A 24,397-nucleotide genomic window follows, 5' to 3' on the forward strand; every position below is an offset into this window, starting at 1 on the left:
TTTAATGGTTTAACATGTGTAGACACCTCATTTTTGACCGACCTTAAGACTCAGACGTCATCGATTGAGCGCTCGGTGATAGTGCATGTTGTGCTCGTTTCGAGTTTCCGGAGTTTCGGCTGAATGCCTTGCCTCCGGGCCTCTGAACTCTTTGTGCTTTGGCTCGGTTTGTGGACCAAGCCTTGTTTCTCTTCCCTGGAGGAAAGGAGAGGTCTAGTAGACCATCCTTTGGTGGTTGTAGACCACTTTTCATGGTCGTAGACCATTTTCCTCGTTTGGAGACCAGTTTCCGGTTTTCAGAGCCTTCGGTCGCGCGTCTTGACTTGGGACCGCTTAACGTTCTCTGTTTGGCGTGGTTTTTGAACCACACCTTGTTGCCTCTGCCTAGAGGGACACTGTGGTCTGGGAGACCACTTTTGTGGTCGTAAACCACTTTGGGTGCCGGTAGACTAGTTTTCGAGGCTTTCGGCCGCGTGCTTTGCCTCCCGAACTTTCGTCTTGCATCCTTTTTGGTTTGTTTTTGGTACAAACCTTGTTTTCCTTGTTTGGAAGGTGGTACAAGGGTGGGAGACCAGTTCTTCCCCTTGGACACCACTTTTTTTCCCGCCAGCCAGTTTTCTAGTCTGCCAACTGGTCTCCTTGGTCTTTGGGCCATCTTTTTTAGTCGGCCACCACACCACTGCATTGTTTTCATACTTTAGACTCTCTCCTACCATGGCCGACTAGTTTTCATCTTGGGAGACCACTTGTAGTGGTCGGCCGACCACTTAAAGTAGCTGGCTGATCACTTTAAGTGGTCGGCTACTTTTCATCACCTTTTTAGAGATATTTTCATCCAACTAGCACAGTTGGAAGGCACTAAAGCCATCCTCCATACACGTGTATGGAGGGATGGCCTTGGACCCTAAGCTTGTTCAACAAGCTTGAGTTTGGTTCTCTATAAGAGAGAACCTCCCCCCTCCTCCTCCAGGTTCAATCATTTGTGCTTGGAAGATATAGATACACTTTTATCTCTATCATGCTCTTGTTCTTCATTTTGTGCTTCAAAAGTGTCATTTTATCACACTTTTGCACACAAACACACACTCAAACACCATACTCTTGGAGCTGAGGTACCTTGAAGTTGTTTTTGAAGTTTTTGGACTAGTTTTGGTTCAAAAAGTGTGCTGGAGTTGCAGCTTTGAAGGTGTTCTTCAAGGGTGAGAAACTAACCCTTTAACCCTTTGTTTTGCTTAAGCTTTTAGACCCATTTGCATGCTGATTTAAGCTTAACTCTTAACTGTAAAAAATTCTTTTTTCCAGCCCTTAACATGTTTGTTTAAGATTACTTTTGTGTTGGGGGTAGTCTACCCCCTCTTAGGCCTTGTTGGGCCTTGTTTTGAGCCATCCCTTTTGGCTCTTATTCTAGCCTTTGCATGACCTTTCTACCACTAAAATCCAAATAATTTTTAGTGGTGAAAAGGTGGTTTTGGGGTCCTAAATAGGAGAGAGTCGTCCATTCTCCTTGTGTCTTGAATACTTACTTCATATGCCTCATGTTTGAGCATGTTTATTAAGCTTGTGTTGGCTAGTTCTTAGCATGTATTTGGGGTTATTCTGTGATGGCATGCCACTATTTTTGGTTGTCTTGATCAACCCTTGCATGCTTAATACACTTGTAGTGTAAATTTCATAAACTAGTCTTGTATGCCTCATGAAGTAGCATGTCTTTCTAGCTTATGTTAACTCCATTTCAGTAGGTTTTTTGTGTTGTTTTAGCATGCCATGACTTTGTTTTGGGTGGGTTTGATGCCCCTTGCATGCTCCATGCACTTGTAGTGCAATTCCATGAATTAGCCTAATGTGCACCATGCTTTAGACTATCATTCTAGCATGTTTTTGGCTTAACTCTAAGAAGCTTTTGTTCATTTTTTAGCATGCTTAAGCTCTGATTTGTGTTGTCTTGGTCATGCATGTCATACTTTGTATAGCCATGGTTCAATTTTACTCACTAACCTTGTGTATTGAGTCCATTAGCATGCATTACTTGGACTACTTTCATGATTTGGCATCATTTGAAATGTGATTTCAACACATGTAGTGTGGTCATACACTCGCATTTGTCACTCTTTCCATGCTTTGGAAGGTTCATGCCTTATGGCTTAAACATGAGCCATTGCGTATGCCTTCATGCCTAAGCTTGCGAGCTATCATTTCAGTGTTTATTTGGGGTTATTTTACCATGATATAACTCTGATTTTTGTTGGCAAAGCCATCTCATGCTTGGTCTTGGTAGGTGTAGTGTAATCATCCTTTTTGGCCTTGCATATCTCATGCTTCATGCTCACCATGCTAGCTTATTTTGGCTTCCTTCCATGTATGTTTTAGACTCATTTTGATATGTTCTAGAACTATTTTGGGTTGTCTTGAGCATATGCTTCATGTTTTGCATAGCTGTAGTACAAATGCCTATGCTAGCTTCAAGCTTTGGGTACCATAGCCTGCTTCATTTGCATCATGTACATGATTTGGCATCATTTCATATGTTATTTCAGAGCATGTAGCATTGCCATGTTCCCACTTCTTTCACCCTTTAAGTGCCTCTAAGGGTTGTGCATTTGTTGCCTAGTTTATGGCCCAGCATGTATGACATCTTGCCTAGGTCCTTGAGCCCCCGTCTTAGCATGTTATGGTCTTTGTTTAGAATTATTTAAGCTCTGTCCATGGCTGATTCATGCCTTTGTGCCATGTATTGCATGTCCCTAGAGTAGTCCTCTTTGTTGGCTTTCATACTTTAGGACCCTAGCATGCTTTACTTATGTTGTTTGAATGATTTGACATCATTTCACACTTGATTTCAGAACCCTTAGTATTGTCACACTTCCATGTTTGTCACTCCTTGAGCACTCTTGAGAGTTGTGCTCTTATGCCTAGTCAATGGGCTATTGCATTGAGCATGTTTGTCTTGATCTTCATGCCTTAGTTTCATAATTATGGCCATTGTTTTGGGCATAGATGAGGTTTACCCACATTTGGTTTAAGTCCATTGAGCATTGTGCATGCCATGTTCTTGTTCGCATTGTGTATGCCATAATCACATTGCATTGAGTATGCCATGTTATTCATTGCATTGAGTATGCCATGTTGCATTGTATGTTGTTGCATACTTGTCCCTAGCATTGCATGTTTGCATGCTTGAATTGTATTGCATGTTTGATGTTGCATTGCATTGTGTATGCCATGTTATTTGATACATTTTGTTTGGAATAGGTGTTAGTCTAAACACGGGAAACGAGGGACGTTTCATACTTGAAGTGATGAAACGTGCCTCAATTCTCAGTCACCGACGCTCTTAATCATACATGATAGAGTTTTAGGCTTTATGTGTTTATGTGTGCATTCATTTCATATTGAATTGTACAATTTGGCTTCTCGGCCATCATGCACCGAGATGCGCGATTGGTGGCCCGAGGGTCGAAAATCGCACTTCCTTGAGCTTATGAAATGATATGGAGAGTGGTTGTGCACACATATCTTGTAAATACATTGACATGCCCTTTTGTGCTTTCTGTTGCAGCAAACTGGAGAAGTGCATCAAAAATTGGCCGGCCAGCCAAAAAAACTTGCTGGCCGACCACTTTTTCTGGTCTGCAGCAACAAAAAGTGGTCGGCCAGTGGCTGGAAGCATCAACAACTGGTCGGCAACCCTCCAACAGGTCGCCAAGGTGAGTTAGAAGCTTTCTGGAGCTTGGTGCAAGGTTCTGAGAACAATTACAAATAGAAGCAAGTTGGGGCATCGCAACGGATTTCTGAACGAGGCGACCGGGCATGCATACACTCTTCTTCCTCTGAGGACATTGCTTTACTGTTTTACTTAGCTAATTTGCTTAGCTAGTTTATGCTTTGGATTCTGTACTTAAGTAGTTAATGTATAACAATCCCAACCTTTGATTAACGTTAATCCGTACTTAATTATGTCTGATGGTAATTTAGGAAGGATTTTGGATTAATTTGCATATGTATTGCATTATTTTTGTGTTTCTATCTGTTTGCGATAAAATGATCTGTTCATGTTTTGACTTTGAACTGTGAATTGAAAGCCTCATTGGCGACCGATTCAGAAATTGATTAGTGTTTTATACTAGTAAGAATATATGTGATTTTATGGTAGGTTTAATTAAAATTTTATTTGGTATGATTAAATTAGATTAAATAACGTTAAATTACATTAGTTAAGTTTATTACTAAATTGCCATTGAGTGGCTCGCTACCTAAGGCAACCTTGAGTTTGATTCATACATTTGTTGCATCTTTTCATCCTCCTTTGAGAGACTAAACTGTGGGAGAGAGTAGGAGATAGGGAAAAACTTAGTTTCAACAAGATTTTACTTGGAAATTGGAGGAATTGTAGAAGAATTGCATAATTGAGCCTCCATACTTGGAATTAAAGACCCAAGGTAGGAAAATCATCTTCTTGATTGTGCATTTAAGTTATACCTTGCATGGTCCATGGTAAAATTGAAGATTAAAGTCAAGAATTGGTTTAAATGTTGAATTGAGTAGTAATTCATGCATGCATGTTCATATCTTAGCATTTTGAAGTGTTTTCATGGAAGTTCTTGCATGCAAGCCTATATTCTAGCCTTAGTTCATGAATTCATCATGATTTTGAGCTCAATCTTACATTTGGTCATGTTTTAGAGCATTGGATTTAAAATGAACACTTGAATGTTAAGCTCTTGTTTTGTTCTTGAAGTTTTATTTGAAATTGTGTTTAATTGACTCACATTTGGGCTTGATTTTACAAATTGATCTTTGAAACATCTTATACTATGAGTTTGCAAGTGTTTTCCAGAAAATGGGCCCAAGAGAGCGAGTTTTGAGGTGTTGAATGCTTGGTTTGAACTTGGGAGGCAAATTTGGAAACTCCAGAATTTGGCTTCCTCGCTCGAGTGAAGGATTCTATGCTCGAGCGACCATCGTTTGTTCAGAGCTTCGCTCGAGCGAAGGAATGGTGGCTTGAGCGTAAATTACAAGCTCTCAGGTTTTTGGTGCATGCAGACGCACGCTCGAGCGACGAGACCTACGCTCGAGCGAAGAGCTGTGTCTCATGCTCGAGCGAGCATTGAGCAGGTATCGAGCGTAAAATTTTAACAACCAGTACTTTTGCATTTTTTACAGACCGCTCGAGCGAATGAGTCTACGCTCGAGCGACCCCTCTGTTTTGACAAGCTCGCTCGAGCGAAGGAAGCCACGCTCGAGCGAGACCCTTGTTTTCAGCAAGTTTTGAAAAATATTTTCCAAGGCATCTTTGCATCCTCATTCAATCCTAGGAATCCTTAGGCCATGTTTAAGACTCTTTAGTGAGGATTTAAGGTTAGAAACACACTAAGAACTAACGACGTAAGTTTTGTGCAATTAGGATGTGTGTTTTAAGTGTGTGTCCGCTATGTGTTATGTAGGTCACGTGCCGCGTACCGTGTGATCAATCTGCTCCGTCTGTCTGTTTCAAGGCCAACTGTGAGTAATAATTTAGTAAAGTTATGTTCAAACTGTATCTACTTTCTGTGTGATAAAAAAAGATCTGTTTTTCCGAAATGATATGTTCTGTACAATGAATGATTGTTCAATTTCTGATATGTATTCGTGACATCCTTAGCATCATGTGATATCTGTTAGCTGTTACCCGGAATCGGAGGTTCCTTTATGGAACTTATTTCTGTCTGCACTTTGTTACCCGTACCGGAGGCCCTGTCACGGGGGCTCAGCTTCTGTTATGTTGCCCGGATCCGAAGGTTCCTTTATGGAACTGGTTATTCGTAACCTCATATGTATACGTTCTGTTCTATTCTGTTAATGCTAATGGATGTATCACATAAACTCAATCATGACTTATGATTTTTGTCTGTATATGATCTGGATAAACTATGATTTTGATATGAAACAGAATTATGATTTTTGAATCTATATGAACTCATTCATTGAAACCCTTTACTCTATTATTATTCACTGGGCTTTCGTTTACAGTTTATATTATGTATGTAGGTGAGCCGGCACACGACTAAGGCCAAAGTTGACGGCCTTCTGTTTTGTTTTTTTCAGCCAACTGTTGTGCCTCCCGAGGAGGTTCCGAACGAAGCCTAATGCCATAGATGTTTTTGTATTCATGCTAGTATTTGTGTATGCTCTGTAAAGTCAGGTCTTAGGAAGTACATTCTGTAAATATCTTGTAAATATTGTGTATTTGGACTGGCATGTTTAAGTATATATAAATAAGTTTTGAAATGTTCTGTCCCATGTACGTTGTCACAGCTCATTGGACCTTGTCTATTTTGTATTATTGCTTCCGCAGCCCCTTATTATTTGCTAATCTGCTCAGAGGCCTTTGGTAATCCACAGATTACTGGCCGGTTACGGTGCTAAACCTACAGGGGCGGGTTTGGATCGTGACATAATGCGTTTAGCTGCTTAATTATTTTGTAATAATTAGTTAACTAGGATTAGTTAATTAGCTTCGTTGTGTAATAATTAGTTTAATTAGCCGAGATTAGCTAGCTAGCTCTTTATTCGGACTCTCCGTCGAGAGGGCCAATTGTTGCAATAAGCGTGCGTGTGTGTGATGTATGTCTTCCAACCCCCATTTCTTTCTCCCTTTTACTTATCCGCTTACGATGGTTAGTTCTAGGGCATATTTTGTTTAGCATACCTTATGCTTGCATACGTGCATCCATTCATGTATATTGCATGTACCGGGCTTGGCGCATCATACTAACTGCATTGTATTTCAATAAATTTACTTGAATACGTGTTCAACAGCATGTTATCAAGTTGCATTTCATATGCCATTCTAGAATAGCCGAGCCTATTTTAGTTACATTCTCGCATGCGTTGCATTAGCCATCTTAACATGAATTAGGATTATGCATGATTTCTAACTAGTTCTTTGTTTAGGCTCGGAGTACACTGTGAGTGTTTATGCTTTAGCATACTGTATGTGTGTTATTGATTGCCATGAAAGCATGCTTGCCATAAGGCTAACTGCTTATTTGATATAACTACTTGAATGCCTGTAGGTGAAGGTTGGCTTGCTTGAATTTGAATAATTCATCAAAATCCTCGTCTTAGCCTACTTGCGAGTAGCAAACTTCAAATCATTTTAAAAAATGAATATGCAATGTTTTGTTCCAACTTAGGCGATCTAATCTATACTTGTATGTTGTGCGCATAACATAGTAATTCTAGGTTAATAAACGGAATAAGAACACATGTGTTTTCAAAAACAACATATCATGTTAGTAAAGGCCGATCTTTTGATCGGGCGAGCGGGGGTGCTCATTGCATGACCTTCCCCTCTCGTACCCAAGTTTTCGAGCCGAGGCAACTTTGGTGATGACGGATACAGGGCCTTAGGCACGAGTCAGGGTTTCCTAAATTTCCCAAAACAAAATATTTAGGTGGCGACTCTGTATCTAGCAAAGCAGTCCATATTTGACACTTCTTTATAAAAATCAGTTTTCCAAAACAATTTGCCGGATTTGGACTCTTTGGTGATTTATCGGTCTTGCATTGCACTTTGCAAGATTAGATTCAGAACCGTGACATTGAGTCCGAACTGTAGTAGCTCAAAACATAACGAATTCGCACCCTCGCGGCGCGAAAAATGGAGTTCTCGGGGCACGTCTACAGTTTCTACGGAGTTCTCGGGGCACGTCTACAACATGATACATTGAAATGCTATGAACAACAATTGACTTTTTTAAAAATAATAAATAAATAAATCAAATCAAATAGAGAGAGGAGCTCTAAAGATTTAGCCAATTTTTCTATTTGTATAATCAATTTTACTCCCCAAACAATTTGCAACCCATAGCCCACTTCAATTACTTGCTTCTAATCAACCCATACCCCACTTCAATTACTTGCTCATCGAAACAGTACTTACCCTCATAACAACATAAAAAATAGTAAAACAAAACAATTAGCCAAACCAATCATTATTTTCCTCCATTTTTGCAAGAAAATTAAGGAAAGAAGGGCTCGAGATCATTTTTCCCATTTACCTATCCCCATTCCCCGTTATAAAAATCTCTATAGCCCTCTTAGTTTTTTGCTCCTTAATTCTTTCTTTTGTCCACTTTCCGATGAACACAACACGCCAACAAAATCTCTTCTACCTCCCATTATTCATTCGCTTCCTTTATTCTCTCAGTTAATTAGTTGAACAGATCAAAACCATTAATAAACAAACAGATATTTGTTTTTTTGATCGAGATAAACAAACAAAATAAACAGACAAATAATGATAGAATATGAATTATATAACCAAATTCAACAGAAAATATGATTTAATCTGGGTCTTTTTTGAATTTGGCTCAAGTGTTTTCATTTTTAATTTTTTTTCCTCCTGAATCTACATGAGGTTGAGCCATGTCTTAGTTGGAAGATTGGGTCTCCATCTAGTTTTATGATTTTTTTTGTGGTTGATTTGTGTTCAAAAATTAGAAGATAAGATCGATGGCAAAAGAGTGAACGTAAAACAAAAGGAACAAAGCAGATGTGTGAGAGAGAGAGAGAGAGAGGATCTCAACTCGGAAAGAAGAAGTTTATATTCACAACTCTTCTGCAATAATAGCAGAGACCTATTTCAGATAGAAAGAGAGAGAGAGGAACATACGGACGATGACGAATTGTTCATCTGATGAATTGCTTCTTTGCTACAGCTATTTACCTTTATTCTTGGCGCTTCGAATCTATTGAACCTAGCGGGGACGGGGGCGGGGGCAAGACTGAGAATGAGATGTGTAGAGAAAGAGAGGGGGCTGCATTTGCTAGGCTTCTGTGTAGAGATAATGAGATGTGTAGAGAGAGAAGTGGGCTTTTGCGGTAGTCGAGGGAGAGGGGAAGAGAGAGGAAGAGAGAGAGAGATCTCTGAGGAGAGAGAGTTTGAGACCTGAGAAGTTTGAAGAGAGAGAGAAGAATGCAAATTTGAAAAGGAAAATGCGCCTCTTAGGTTTGTAAGCCTTTGTCTTGGGTTGTCAAAAGAGAGAACGTGGGGTGACAAAAAAATAAGAAAAGAGAGGTGGGTGAGACGCAGGAGAAAGTTAACAGGCTTATCTCAGCTGTCTATCTAAATATAGAAATGAATCATGACCATTAAAATGTCCTAGTAGGACAATTGTTTATAGGATAAATTTAAAAACCCTCTTTCTTTATTATATAGATATTAGGCTAAAACAAAATGTATATTGTGAACAGTGAAGAAGATGAACTAGGGTTTTATAGAAATTGGAATAACAAAACTCTGCTTTTCACAATAGCACAGTCTTCTGTCTATTGATCTACATTTCTACTGCATTTTTTATTTCGAAAGTTTTATTTTGGGGTGTTTCGGGAAGATGGTTAAAAGTTATTTTTTGACTTTTTTTTGAAAAAATTTGTAAAAAATGTGAGAGATTATGTGACTCAAAATGAGTTAAAAGTTAAGAAGTGATTTTTAACCTACTTCTCAAAGGAGTTCGCCACTTTCTCTCAATTTTCAATATACAATATATATATATATATATATATTTATTTATATTGTATTATATAATTCTTGGGAAATATAAGGTTGCGTTTGGTTGTGTTTTGTAATTATGATTTGAGAGTATGAATTGTATTTTGAGTTTGTGGGGTTTAGAATTATGATTTGAGTGTAAAAAATTTGTTTGGTAAAGAGTTTTGAAAAGAGTTTTGATTTAAGTGGGGAATTATTGATGTGACATTTGATATTTGATACAAAAATTTATAACCCATAACTAAACATACAACTCAAAATTATTTTAAAGCACATAAAAAATTTTAAAAATTTCAGAAAATATTTTTTTCGATTATATAAAAATTAACATATCAATTAAAAAAAAAAATACTATTCCGGTCAACTGACCGGACGTCCCGTTAGGCCAAATTTTGAAAAAAAAATTTGAAAAATGCGTCTGTCAAAACAGAAAATCTTGCCTCAGATAGGGTGTTTTCTGCAGAGTTTTGGAAACATCATTTGAGAACTCTAACCAAACACCATACTTGAATTAAGGTGTGGAATCGTGATTTGAAATCACAACCAAACAGAGCCTAAATGATTTTTCTTATTTCTTCTCATTTCATAGTCACATTTTTATCACATAATTGAATTTTGTTAAAAATTTAAACAATGAATTGACAAACGAGCAGTATTAACACTTGGGTACATAGCAAAGTGAAATTTGACAAAAAATGTAAGAAATTGATTGCCATTATTTATTTTGTAGGGATCAAAATAAAATTGAAAAATGATTGAAGTGGGGGTGGAAGTGTAATTTGCCTTTCCTTTTTTGAACGCCGTCGAGTTAAAGCTACGGGTGCGGAAAAACTCAAAAGGCCAGGCCATCGGAGAGTAAAAAATGGCTAAAAACCCTAGTGACATATAGAACTGGAAAAGTAGGAAGCCAAGTGCAATAGTTTAGAGAGAGAGAGAGAGAGAGAGAGAGAGACGATGGCGTGTAGTTCAGGAAGTTGTGAGTCTGGTTGCTACAAAGACAAGAATGGCGAAGAAGACCAACAGTTGGAGAAGAAAAAAGCAGTCAATGGTGTTGTGAAAATTGGCAACGATCTTAACCGCACCAATCTTTGCATAAAGTGCAAATCCAATCAAACCATCGCTACCACCATCCCCACGGCGGCCGGCGACGCTTCCCGCTTTTGCTCCGACTGCTTCCGCACCAATCTCTTCGGGAAGTTCCGGTTCGCTGTCACCTCCAACGCCATGATTTCTCCGGAGGACAACGTCCTCGTCGCTTTCTCCGGTGACACTTCTTCCAGGTCTCTCTCTCTCTCTCTCTACAATTCTCATTTTCTCTTTCTAGAATGATCATCACTGTGAATTTGCAAGAATTGCATTTTATGTGCTTGGTTTCTGTCTAAATTTCAATTGATTTGTGTTGAACCTTTTGGTAACATTGAAAAGGGCTGTCTTTTTTAGCAATAATTTACGATAACGAGCTTGGTTATTATATGTCTTTTCCTAAAAGCTTTGGGTATTTTATCATATGGGAAGAATTGGATGTAGATTAGTGTGGAAACTAGAGCTTCAAGATTGAATATATTAGGAGACTTTGTGTATCATAAATATGAGGACACACAAATAAAGGGATTTACTGGTATATCATCTAGAAGAGGATGTGGCTAACTGTGGACAATGAATGCGAGAATTAGGCCATAGTTGGACCCATACTTTGAACGGTTTCCTTCTTGTTTTGATAAACTAGGGGTTCCACATTCTCAAAAGGAATGATCGAAAGGAGCCTCCATCCAAGTCTTCATCTTTCTTCACCCTACTCCAACTATGATGCAAGTCTTTTTTCTCAAGCTCATTTATTGAGTTCAAACTCGGCTCGATAACTAAGTGGGCTTGAGCTCACCTTGGCTTGTTAATATTAATGAAACTTGAGTTTGACTCAGCTCAACTCAGCTCGATAAGTTTTTATTGTTATTATTATTATTTATATTATTTAAATAAAAATATTATTTATATTATATAATACATAAATAATGTATTTATGCTATTATGTATATATATATTTATATATTATTTAATATATAAATAATTTATTTATTATAGGGAAATTTGGCCATAAACGCTTCCTAACTTCCTTTTCTTGTTAAAAGGACAAAAAAAAAGTTTAGTACTTTCAAAACTCTCATAATTATAAAGTCTTGTATAAATGACAAAATTTGTTATTTGAATATTTTATTTGACCATCACCAACTCGATGGTTGTTCATCGCTTTCACCATCTTCATTGTTTGTTGGTGTCACTCATCCTCACCGTCGGCCGACGACCACCATTTTTGCCATTGAACCAGCACCATCTCAGATTTGATACATAAGAACTCATATTTTAGATCAATAACTTCAGACCTTAGATAAATGAACTTAGATTTGACAGAAAAAGGAGAAATTGACAGATTGCAATGAAAAATCAAGAGCTTTATTTGTTTGTTTGTTCGTAGATATAAAAATAAAATTTGACTCTGATTTGTTCATTTAGAATGTACTATGTTTTTTGTAATAGTAAAATTTTACTCTGGTTATAATATGTTGATTTGCTTAACGAAAATAAAATTTTATTTTGAATCATAGTAAATTTTACTCTGAAACACGCTGCGAGAATGACTTTACAGCTGATGGATGTGTTATGAACCAGAGTAAAGTTTTATTGTTCGTAGAATAGAGCATCACGAGAAGAAGAGATAGAGATAGGGAGATAGAGTTTGAAGACAGAGCATCATGAGAAGAAGAGAGAAGGAGAGAGAGAGAGAGAGAGAGAGAGAGAGAGTGAAGGATCTCAAGTTTGAGGTTAATGAACCGTGGCGAACTATCATTTTCCGGCGACGACGACTGTGAATGATCTTAGATTTGAGGTCGTGGATGCGATGAGCAATGGTGGCGATGAAGACGGTAGAGAAAGAGTTCCATGGTAAGCGCCCGTGGAGAGCAACAATGGTAAGAGAGCGAGACAGAGAGGAGTGATTGAGATGAGAGAGTGATTGCAGATCTGATACACACACACACACACGTACACATATATATATGTGAGGGTATTATAGTAAAAGAAACAAGTTTTAAAATACTAGGGGGTTTTGAAAGAATCTATATAATTCTTGTCCTCAAAGGACAAGTTAGACACTAAGGTCATGTTTGATTCACAACACTAATAGTGAAGTATTAATAATCCTATTAAATTAGTGTGATATTCACTATTCAATTGGATTAATATCCATTGGATTAATAATCCCACCCCTACCCCATTACTAATAATCCTACAAATTTGTTGGATTAATTATCCATTGGATTATTAATCCTAAATCAAAATGTTAAAACAAACATAGGATAACTGGGCCCACGGATTAATAATCCTAAATCAAAATGTTAAAACAAACATAGGATAACTGGGCCCACGGATTAATAATCCTAATCCCATGCTTCAATCCACCCAATCAAACATGCCCTAAAGGGTCTATCACTAAATCCCCCATTATTATATAATTTAAATAAAGATAAACGAGTTGAACTTGACAAGCCAAGCTTATTCGAGCTTGAGCTCAGCTCATTTACTAAACGAGCCTAATATTCAAGCTTGAGTTTGACTCGTTTACTAAATGAGTCGAGCCGAGCGGAGTTAGCTCGCGAGCAACTTGATTCATTTGCAGCCATAGGTATGCCTTCCATACTGTAATGCTTACTAAATTTTTAATTTTATATTTTTACGCTTTTGTCACAAAAATTCTATTTTTATGACTTTGTACCATGTAAAACTTTCAATATTCTAACATATCTTTGTTTAGCCGTATTTACATACTTGTATCTAATTTTTGGATACTTTTTAGATGTACCTGTGTATCCCTCATTTAGAGGTTTGAGGAGTCCGACCCCTAGATATATACCCGCACCTGACACTTGTCTGTGTAACGTAGATTGCAACTTAAAACCAACCTTGAGGAGAGTGTAATTTCCAGAACCTTAGGGGGACTAATGTAATGGCAACAAATCTTAGGGGGTGTCAGTGTAATTTACCCAAGTTAAATTTGTGTTTGTAATGAGATAAACTGACCTAATTTTTTTGAGTTTCTCAAGCTGCACTCAAAAAATTAGCAGGGTTCAAAACAAAGATTGGTCTTGGCGTTTCAATTCAATATGTTTTGTGAGCCTGGTTCTTTACATGGTCCTAGATTGCAGATGAGCTTGTCCAAAGTTTGAATTTAGCTGTAAAAGTAAATTTGCTTCAAAGATTGGTTGAGCTTGACTTGTTTATCTATCTAATCTCTAGCAAGCCTCTAACTCCAATCATGAAACAATCTTTAGCTTGCTTTGTCTTTGAAGTCCGGTAGGTACACGTCATATGACTGTTAGTTGTGTTACATTTGCACTGTGTGAATGTTAATATTTTTTTTCTCTGAGCGAATGCTTATCTCTTAGGGTGGCTCTACAGTTTGTACATGAGATGCAATGTAAAGCACAGAAGAATTTCGATGCAAGTAGAGATAGGTCATTACCAGTATTTGGTGTAGGGGTTGCTGTTGTTGATGAAAGTGCTATTTATCCAGTCCCTTCTCATCAACTTGACGAAGCAATTGAAGACATGAAACTTATTGTTTCAAATTTAGCTCCACCAAGAAAAGAGTTCCATGTTGCCTCCATAGCGAGCATTTATTCTTCAGATTTCGGGGATGGAATGGATACGTTGAAAGAGTTAGTTAATACTGTTAGTGATCTCACTGGAAAAGAAGATCTGATGCTGTATCTGCGAATGTTGTCATTGCAAAAGGTTCAACTCTCTATTGTGCCATTTAATTGCAAGCTTAGGACAAGGGAAGCCCAGCATATTTATGCAGCATGTTGCATTTATTGTGCAGATTGCTCTTCAAAATGGATACACCAAACTTGTGTTGGGGACATGCACATCAAGGATAGCTTGCCATGTCATTGCAACAACTGTTAAGGTTAGTCTCTGTTTTTCTATTTTCTTGAAAAGTTTCTTTGTAAGTAAAATAGCCAAAAAGTAACTAAGTTATCACATCACTTTCTTTAGTTTTTTGCATGCCCTTTTGTGAAACAAGCCAAAAAGCCAACTAAAATAGTCAATTGCCAAATGAGGCCTAACTATAGGTTGAAAACTTTTTGCTTGGAGAATTGAAGGGGCTACTTTTAATGGTCAATACACGAACTGTTATGAAAAGTGATCAATTGTGTATCTATGCATCTTTACTATGACGAAGTCATAAATCATTCTGGAGCTATCAAGGAAGTAAATTTCAGGGAACAAAATTACCTGTAGGGATAAAAGTTTCTTTTCTTCTTCTTCTTCTTCTTCTTCTTCTTCTTCATTTATTTAGTTACAAATTGGATGATGCAGTATTTTCTATTTTCACAATGTTTTTTCCTCCCATTGGACTATATTACAAGTATCTATATTTCCAGTTAGTCAATTAAATATGCAATTGAGTTTGTGAGCATATAATATCAAGGGATGAATATTTCCATAGCATTTAGAATTGTTGTATACTTTGTTACAGGAGCAACTTCTTATTGAGACATACTGAACCCTTGAGTCATTGACCAAGCTGTATTATTCATATAAGATTTTCCCCTCTTCCTCATTTACCTATCAATCATCACACACATGCCCCTTTGAGTTGCATGAAGGCTGGATCAAGTTGAGATCAACTGGATCTAGATAAATTGGGATGATTATCTTGTTGAGCAATGACTGAAAGAAAGAATAGAGAAAAGGGGCCAGTGAACTAATATGGACATTTACCAACCCTCAGAATTCAGCAATCATGTTTTACTTTTGCGAGATTTTCTAGCCTATGACTGCACCCAAAAATGGATACAATTAGTTTGGGAATTTCAAAATTAATAGTCTAGTTGTGAGCCCAAAATTAATCTATTGCAGCAGAAAACCTGGGCTCTGGGACTATTTTGATTGATTATTGTGGCCAATGTAAAAGTATAAAGTTTTTAAGGGCTTGAATGGAGTAACAAAAAGGTAGGACTTGGAGAATGAAAACACAACGTTTTAGTGGCTGTTTTAGCCTCTAGTTGTAATGAACAGTCTGAATAATACTTGTCTTGGTTTTGAGCTCTTTTGCAAGTAAGGTGTGAGGATTAAAGTACTATGAAGTTTGGGGGTTGAATAGGGTTAATTGTAATACAGATCTAGTTTTATGGGTTTAGAGGTTAAAAGTGCATAAAGATTAGGGGAAATTACAACTCAGTGCAGGTTTTCAAAACAAATTTCAAATTAGTGGTAAAACTTATCAACTTTAATAATTAAACTTATAAACTTTTCATAATTTTGTAATTTTTTTTTGGTTACAACTGATTTGTGATTTTCCCTAAAAATTATGATGAAGAAGAAAACTATTAGAATCACTTCTAAAAATCTTAGGAATTACATCTAGGGTTTGGTTGTATTGTATTTGTGAGAATATTATGTTAATTATGTAAATATATTAGATCAATTGTAAGAATAGAGATTTATTCTTGTTTCATTTTTTAGATTAAGTTTATATAACTCGATTGTACACTTTGTATTATACAAAATTGAATATACAGATTTATTCAGAAATCTTACATGGTATCAGAGCTTCTTTGGTTCTGATCTTTGGTTCGTTCGAGTTTGCTCTGTTGGTTCGTCGGGTAGCACTTATCTAAGTTTGAACAAGCGACTTTTGTTTGTTCAACCCATCTCACGAACCGTTACTGGTTCATCAAGAGTCGACCCATCTGCTCCTCCTATCTGTTCGTCACATCAATTCGTCAGACCTATCGAGTCGCTTGACTCATCTGGTTTGTTTGACCCATCTGGTTAGGTTTTTTGGTTCGAGAAGAACCATTTGGTTGTTTCGTCGCATTTGTTCGTGGTTTTCTCTCTTGATTGCGATCGACTTGGTGCTTGTCTGGTTCTGCTTCATCAATTCGAAGGTTATTACCTCTCTCTTGTTTGATTGGTCTGCCTAGGTCAACTGTTCATTTGGTTTAACTCGACCTATCTGGTTTTCGTCTAGCTTGTGGATCGATTTTTGGTGTTGGTGATTTGATTCCTATTGTTGTTTTGAAACTCAACTCTCTCTGTGGTTTTGATTTGCGCCTAGTTCTCCCTTTCTAGGTTTGGGTTTGGGTTTGGGTCTGAGTTGTGACCCATCTACATTGTCGTTAGTGGTTCTCTTGGTAACTTTTATGTTTATTACATTTTGACCCATCTGGTGTTAGCTTTGGGTTATTACAGTTTGACCCCTCAGATTTCTGGTTATTACGCTTCAACTCCTTGTTTGGCTATTTTGTTCTATATTGGATTTATTACACTTGAACCCCTCATCTCTCTGGTTATTACGATGTCTATAGCTTTTGATGAGTGCCTTTTGTCATTAGAGGGGTTATTGGAAGTATCATTGTCCAAAAAAGGGACGTCTGACTGCCTCATCTTTTCAGCAGTTTCAGACCTAGTTCCGAGCTCTTACTCCGAGCACTTTTCGGCCTCCTGCCGGTTCTATTACATTTGCTTCGGCTCCTGATCCAGACTTGACTTCCTTAAGTGCTCAGATTGCTCAGTTTCAGCATATATTGTCTACTTCTCAAACGTCGTCGTCTGCCTCCGCTGTTTCCTCTATTTATTCAGGTTTGCTAGGGTCTTTAGGGATCTCTTTGTCTATCTAGATTTTTGACTCTGGTACCTTTCATCATATGAATCTCCATCTCTCCATTTCATGAATCTCCATCTCTCCATCTCTCCATCTCTCCATTTTTTATAATTGTTAGTGTTGTGAAAAGCGCGCCTAGGCGCCAGGCGAGGTGAGGCGAGGCGAGGCGCACTGTTTGCGCCTGTACAGGTCCCAGGCGAGGCGACTTGAGGTAGGCTCGCGCCTTAGCCGCGACTTGAGCCAGGCGACAGAGGCGCAAGGCGCACGACTAGGCGCGCTTGATTTATTAGCAGCTAGATCTGATCTAACGGCTACAAGGGTGTGTTCGAATGGCTCTTAACCACAGAGGATTACAACCCATGTACAATATGACCAAATACGACTGAAATGAACCCTAATCTATGTCGTTTTTCCTCTCGCCTCGCCTTGGACTTCGACTAGGCTGCTCGATTCGACTTCGACTTCGCAGGTATGCTTCGCCATCTTCTTCTTCTTCTCCTTCTCCTTCTCCTCCTCTCCTCTTCTGGTCTTCTGGTCGACCTCTTCGACTGGGTTGTTTTTTTTTTTTTTTTTTTTTTTGCGTCAACCTCTTCTGGTCTTCTGATCTCACTCTCTCTCTCTCTCTCCCTCCCCTTCTTCTTCTTCTTCTTCTTCTTCTTCTTCTTATGGCTTTGACTTCGACTTCGACTTCGACTTCGACTTCGACTTTATTTTGTTTTTTTTTCAATTTTGCCTTTGGAGTCTCTGTTAGGAAAAAAAAAAAAAAAAAAAATACAAATACAAAATAAGGTGCTACTGGTCTGATTAATTAGGACAAAATAAGGTGCTACTGGTTTGAGTCTCTGATTTTGATTAATTAACTATAAAAAATACACTGAATTTTTTTTATAAATAATTAATTATTCACAAATAATTAATTAATACAATGCTACTGGTCTTTTTTTTTTCTTTATCTGTTAGGGGAAAAAAATAAATTCTGATTCTGATTAATTAACTAAAAAAGAAAAGAAAAGAACATTGAGATAGATTGGAAAAGAAATAGATTGGAACAACAACGTCTCAATGATTTAGTGTTTGTCAAATGTAATAGAACATTGAGATTTAGGTATGACATGCGCAACATTCTTGATCCCATATCTTTGCAAAATATTGATGAAAGCAATGAGTGGTTGCTTGGGAGGATGGATGGAGAATCAGATGAAGATAATGAGCCTATGTTTGATGATGATGATGGCTTGACGTGGGCCACTGTTGCTAGAGGTTTTGGAGTAGAAGAAAGTAGCCATGCAAGTAGAGCAACAAGTTCACGCTCAAAGGCACAACCGAGGATATTTAAATCATCAAGATTAACTCCACTTCAATTAATAGATGAAGAGAAAGTGGGCTCAGATGACACATAGAAGGAAGACGTTGAGGGATATAAATCAACTGATGGAGAAAAAGATGATAGTTTGTTTGCCATTGATGTTGAGGATGATGATTGACTGACCGACCTAAGTTCTAACCTTTTTCTTTTGATATTGATGTTTTGAAGTGTTAAGACATATATTAGTATTTGTTGGATATTTATGCATTGGATGTTTAGTGTTAATACTTTTGTTTTTGTTTTTATTTTATTGAATGTGGATTATTTTATCTTTGAAAATTGGAATGTTATGTAATATACACTTTCATGGCTTTGAGAATTATTTTATATTTTGTCTTGTGTCTTGAATCTTGATTACTTTTTATTTTTAAAAAAATTGTCTTAGTACTATGAATGATTAGTCTATGTTAATTTTTATATTTTTTTATTAAGGTCTCGTTTGGGAACAGGCTAATTTAGTAACTTTTTGGCTATTTGGCTAAAAAGGTAGGTAAAAAAAACTTGTATGTTTGGGATGACTTTTTGGCTAATTACGAAAAGATGTGCAAAAAGTAGAGAGAAAAGAGAATTTTTGACTTTTTGGTATGGGTTGTTGGCTTTTTGGCTAATTTAGTAACTTTTTGGCCAATTGGCTAAAATAGCCTCTTGCCAAACGAGGCCTAAGACTATGCGCCTTACTTCAATAAAGCCCGTGCCTCGCCTTGCGCTTAGGCCCCGAGAGACCTTCAGCGCCTTAGTGCGCCTTGAGCCTTTAAAAACACTGATCGCAGTGTTATTCAGATTGTTCATAACACTGTTTTTCATGAGCGAATGAAGCACATTGAGATTGATTGTCATTTTATTTGTCAACATCTGCAGTCTGACTCCATTTCGCTTATTTTCATCTCTTGGTACTTCAACTTATTGACTTTTTTACCAAGACTCACACCACTGTTCGTTTTTAGTTTCTTATTGGCAAGCTCTCAGTGTTTTCTGCTAGAACACATTGAGTTCGAGCGGGGGTGTGAGAATATTATGTTAATTCTATAAATATATTAGATTGATTATAAGAATATATATTTATTCTTATTTCCTTTTTTAAATTTGTATTATACAAAATTGAGTATACAGATTTATTCAAAAATCTTACAGTATCACACAATCTCAAAGAAGCTTCAAAATGGTTTTGAAAATTCTTTAAAACTGATCTCTTGAATTGGAAGCATTTTCATGGCTTTATATGGACTTTGGAGAATTCCTTTACCAACTAGAACTAGGATTTCTAAAGAGGAAACTTCGAAACTTTTTAGTTTTAAAACCTCTCTAAAACCATATAAGATCATAAATAGAAGTCTACTTACATAACTTGACTCATCTGGCAACCTATGGGCATTCCCTACAATCCGTGTCTATAACTTTTGCAAATTGCTAAAATTCCCCTAAGCTATATGTAACTTAATAAATCATATAGAAAACTAAATGATCATAATATAAGACTCTGCTAACTCTGTAACTTAATTATTATGTTTCTAATTGATCCAAATTGAGTCAGCTTCAAAATAATTAACTGCCAAACTTAAATGCTTCATTAATTTTGATTTCTCTCGTTCTTCTTGTGGATAGTATCCATTCCTCTTACGTGAAGACCGTGTTGCCTGTGTTTGACAGGCTTTTAAGTTGGTTTTGTTGTTCTATCAAAAGTATTAAACAACCAATATAATTGAAGAAGAACCATTGGAGACTCATAAAATTACTTATCCAAAAAAAAAAAAAAAAAAAATTGGAAAACAAAATGAAGAACCAGTATAGAACTTGGTTCATCTTTCATCAACTGATAAAACTATTTACCTTCATGCTGAAAGTTCAAATGGAGACCCATAAACTTAGGAGAGAGAGTGCTAATGTTATAATCTTTTGCCAGGGCCAGGGTTACTCTTTAGCGGCAGATATACAATATGTTGATGCAAGGTGGGAGATACCAGTGGTGCTTCCCCTACGTGATTGTCTCACACAAGAGCTCGACATGCTTTGTTGCCTTGACAGGTTTGTCTTTCATGCTTTTTTTCATTTCCATAGTGGATTTTCCCCCATGTAAATTTTAGTTACCTTGAAATCCAATATAGCAGCTGGCCGAGCTGGTTGGCTCAAGTATTGTCAGGCAGTAAGTTCATACAGCTGCAAACATCAAATTTTGGGGCACAAAACCAGCCCTTCGCTGCTAGAGTCCAAGCAGTGGAAGGTTGATAGTGCTGTACATATGTCTCTTGTTAAAATGAAACCTTTTCACTCTGAATTAAGCTTTTCTGTTTTTTTTTTTTTTTTTTGGGGGGGGGGGGGGGGGGGGTTGGGAAGGCCTGGTTTTTAGATGGAACCACAATCATATTACGAGATCCAATATAGAGTGAAATTATATGATTTTCAGTTTTTTCTTTTTTTGGTATAAGCAAAAATTCATTACCAACACTGCCTAAAAGGGGGATTAGATTCTATATCTTTATATTTTTGAATACAGTTTCTACATGAATTTTCATACTAAGTGATTTTTTATTGCCAAATGTTATGACATAATCATTAATATGATTACACCATGATGGGACTGACCTTATCTTGGCATGGCAGCTTAAGAACTGTGAAGGTTTTTGACAATCCCCGTTCTGGCATCAATGGCTTGGTCTCATCATTTATAAAAGTGTTGCAGGTAGAATTTAAATTGTGTTTTCTTTTTTCAGAAATAGCTGTAACAATATGATTAAGGTGTGTTAACTACTAGTCAATAGTTAGGATAATTACTCTTAGTTAAGATGAGAGCTTTCCATGAGAAGTCTAAAAAACAAAATTTGTCTTAAGATTGAAGATCAGTATTCTTGTTTAAGTTACTGGCAATCTGCAAGAAAATTACCTGATCTCCAGCTTTCAAAGAAAATCCCTTGTTAAAATTTATTATTGTAATGAAGTATATCTAAGCTTTTTTGAATTTGGTTCAGAACCAATTACAGAATCTGAAAATTCATGATGTCTTTTGTCTTTCAGGAAGAAAATCCTTCTCGAGAATGCACAATTGTAAGGACAGCTGGAAAGCTTACTCCATTCCATTTTAATAGGATTCCAGAAGGTGATGACCTTAATGCTCATTTCGCATCTCAAAGGCGGCAGAAGAAATTTAATTTGATGCCTAATGAATCTCTGCCCCCCGAGTCATTTTGTTCGATTTGCAATAGCCCACTCAACAAATCTGACTTGTCCAGTTTGAGTGATGTTGGGAATGGACAATTAAGTGCTGAAACTTTTGGGGCTACATGTTGTTTGAGCTGCCAGTTTCAGATGCTTCCCAAAGAACCCTCATCTGTAGAGTATTTTTATTCACTCTTACCGCAGCCAATCATTGCTCGGGCAAAGGGTGGCAACCGTTGCAATCAAAGATGGCTAAGGTAAGGTATTATATTTACATGTACTTGTAGCTAGTAACATGTGAATGATTAAGGAATATTGAAAATATGAGCCCAATACCTCTATGAACATCTTTTTTCCTGGAGCATGACATGTGGGCCCTTCAAAATAAATCAAATACCTGTGTCAAACCCTTGAGGGAGACTTAGGCAAAGGTGTGGAATATGTGTCTAATGCTTTCTATCGGACAACTCTTAGCTAGTAACATGTGGATGATTAAGGAATATTGCAAATACTAGCCCAATACCTCTATGAGCATCTTTTTTTTGGAACATGACGTCCATGTTTACATGGACCCTTCAAAATAAATCAAATACTTGTGTCGGACACTTGAGGTGTGGAATGTGTCTAATACTTTCTATTGGACACTTTTTATACATTTGTATTTAACACTATCATTATATGTATATATATCGTCGTGTAATTGCAATAAAATGAGTAAATTGTCTTTTTGATCCTGTATGTTACATATAACACCATTTTATTTCACATAATGAATTAAAATATATAAGTATGATTCTTTTTTTGCCGAGTCCACATACCCTTAAATTTGAGGTTCGAGTCCACACCCGACACTTGTACCCAAGTCCATGCAACATGGCATGATGTTTCACACTGAACTGTAATTTATCTTTTTTTTTTAGGCTGTGTTCTGAACTTTTCTGGAAAGCTTTTCAAAGATCATGATATGTGTTCACTTCAGCGTGACCCTGTATTTGTTGCTCCACTGATAAAATTGGATAAATAGTCAAAAAATGGTTTCTAATTTTGTTGGCCTCACATTACTATTGAAATTCTCTGTGTGAGGTATCATTCAATGTATTTACTTGTTTACATCTTTTGTTTCATTCTCTTTCAGGGAGCAAATACAAGATTGCTTGCTTTCAGACAGCGAAGATGGTACTTGAACCCGCTATTTTTTCTTCAAAACTACTTCTGCAGTTAGTCATTACTCACTCTATATGCTTGCCTATTTTAGTCATTGGTGCTTAGAAGGGGCAAAAGCTATAGCAGCAACAAGCTAGGATAGCAGAGAAACAGATAAGCTTTAAATTAAGGGGAAAAAAAAAAACTGATATGATATTAAGAAATTGTGATTAATTTGATATTTTAATTAAGTTGTCATTCTTCTCATTTCTTGATCATGAGGGGAGAATTTTGGGATAATATGGGACTAGTATGTATGGAGATGATGGTTGTGATGGAAAGTTGATGTAGTAGAATAAACAGGTTAAGTGTCTGTTAAGTAAGTGGCCTATTAGTTGTAGTCTATAAATAGGTGATGTAATACCCATTGTACTTGGATTCTATTTAGTTTTAATTGAATAATATTGACATTTATTAGAACACTGTTCTGGTTCTTTCTCTAACCCTTAACGGTTTATCCCCTAATTGAGGATTTTGTTCTCTTGATTTTAGAATTTGAATGCAAATTTGTTTGCATGATTTGGTATCTGTGCAAGAGGTTCTGTGTTCTTCCTACTGTACTTCAATTGCATCAATTGAAGGTAAATTGGAGTTCGTTGGAGTGACCTCTCATCTCCAGCAGAGAGCTGAACCCTAGATTGTGAGATCCGAATATGATTGTGTGAATAGAACCCTAGGATTGTGAGATTGAGCTTGTAAGTCGAGATCGAAGCCTTCGATTTCATCTTGAATTGAATATGTGCTTAGTTGATCATACTTGGAGTGGCAAAGATCTATTCGAGCCATTGTTTTCATCGATCCTTGGTTTCTGCCTTCAATCTGCAGAGAGTTGTGACTTGATGTGGCTGTGTTTCCATCGATTTTGACATTCAAACAAGTACACTCGATTTTGGGGTTCAGATCTCATTTCATATTGCGATCTGAGATTCGAGAGAGGTCGGACTTCTTGATCCACTTTTTGGTTGTGTGTGCAACATTGCAATTGTCAAAAGGGTTATTGCGAGTTGAACACAAACATCAGAGGGCTAGTTGTGTGACTGTTGGCAAAGTGCATCATGAATATTGGAGTTGAGATTTGTCCATATCATACCCTAGGTGGATGAATCGAAGCTGAATGCACAAATTCACGTGTGAATCCCCAAATCGAACCTCATTGAAGTTGTTTGTCAATTTCAAACCCTAATAGCCAGATCTGGTTCAAGGTCTCAGTTCAAGTGGCCTTTGTTGAGATCGATTCCACTTTGAGCCTGTGGATCTGATTTGATCGAACCTGTTAGATTCTTGTTTGAAACTCTTGGATTTCTTCATATTTGAGTTGGACAAGTAGGTCAATTTTACTTTGAATCTCTTGGATCTGGTTCTAAATTCCTTGATTCCTTTAGATGTGTGTTTGAATCCCTAAAATCTGTTTCAAGTGAGTTTGATTCCTTTAGATCTGTGTTCGAACCGTCAGATCTAGTTCAATTTGGTTTTATTCATTCAG

General features: G+C 37.1%; 1 protein-coding gene across 2 annotated transcripts; it reads left to right on the forward strand.

The window, feature by feature from the left end:
* The first annotated feature begins 10,285 nt into the window (after positions 1–10,285).
* Positions 10,286–23,336, forward strand: LOC114259978 (Adenine nucleotide alpha hydrolases-like superfamily protein). 2 transcript variants are annotated; one of them, XM_028200013.2, is made up of 7 exons: positions 10,286–10,812; positions 13,969–14,317; positions 14,406–14,492; positions 20,462–20,583; positions 21,160–21,238; positions 21,571–21,968; positions 22,847–23,336. In XM_028200013.2, exons 1-7 carry the CDS (start codon positions 10,487–10,489, stop codon positions 22,893–22,895), a joined length of 1,410 nt encoding a protein of 469 aa, XP_028055814.2. In that variant the 5' UTR covers positions 10,286–10,486; the 3' UTR covers positions 22,896–23,336. The 2 variants fall into 2 exon arrangements, with proteins under 2 accessions (XP_028055814.2, XP_028055815.2); XM_028200014.2 differs by having other exon boundaries at positions 10,301–10,812; positions 21,571–21,973.
* The last annotated feature ends 1,061 nt before the right edge of the window (positions 23,337–24,397 follow it).

The sequence above is a fragment of the Camellia sinensis genome, chromosome 12, assembly GCF_055761805.1.
Source record: "Camellia sinensis isolate YWXY chromosome 12, ASM5576180v1, whole genome shotgun sequence".
Taxonomy (NCBI): domain Eukaryota; kingdom Viridiplantae; phylum Streptophyta; class Magnoliopsida; order Ericales; family Theaceae; genus Camellia; species Camellia sinensis.

Bases quoted from the DNA above. Each gene is read 5' to 3' on its own strand.
- LOC114259978 (XM_028200013.2), top strand. From the start codon at position 10,487: ATGGCGTGTAGTTCAGGAAGTTGTGAGTCTGGTTGCTACAAAGACAAG. The intron at 10,813-13,968 runs GTCTCTCTCTCT...CTTATCTCTTAG, and splicing joins TCCGGTGACACTTCTTCCAG to GGTGGCTCTACAGTTTGTAC. The intron at 21,239-21,570 runs GTAGAATTTAAA...TTTGTCTTTCAG, and splicing joins CATTTATAAAAGTGTTGCAG to GAAGAAAATCCTTCTCGAGA.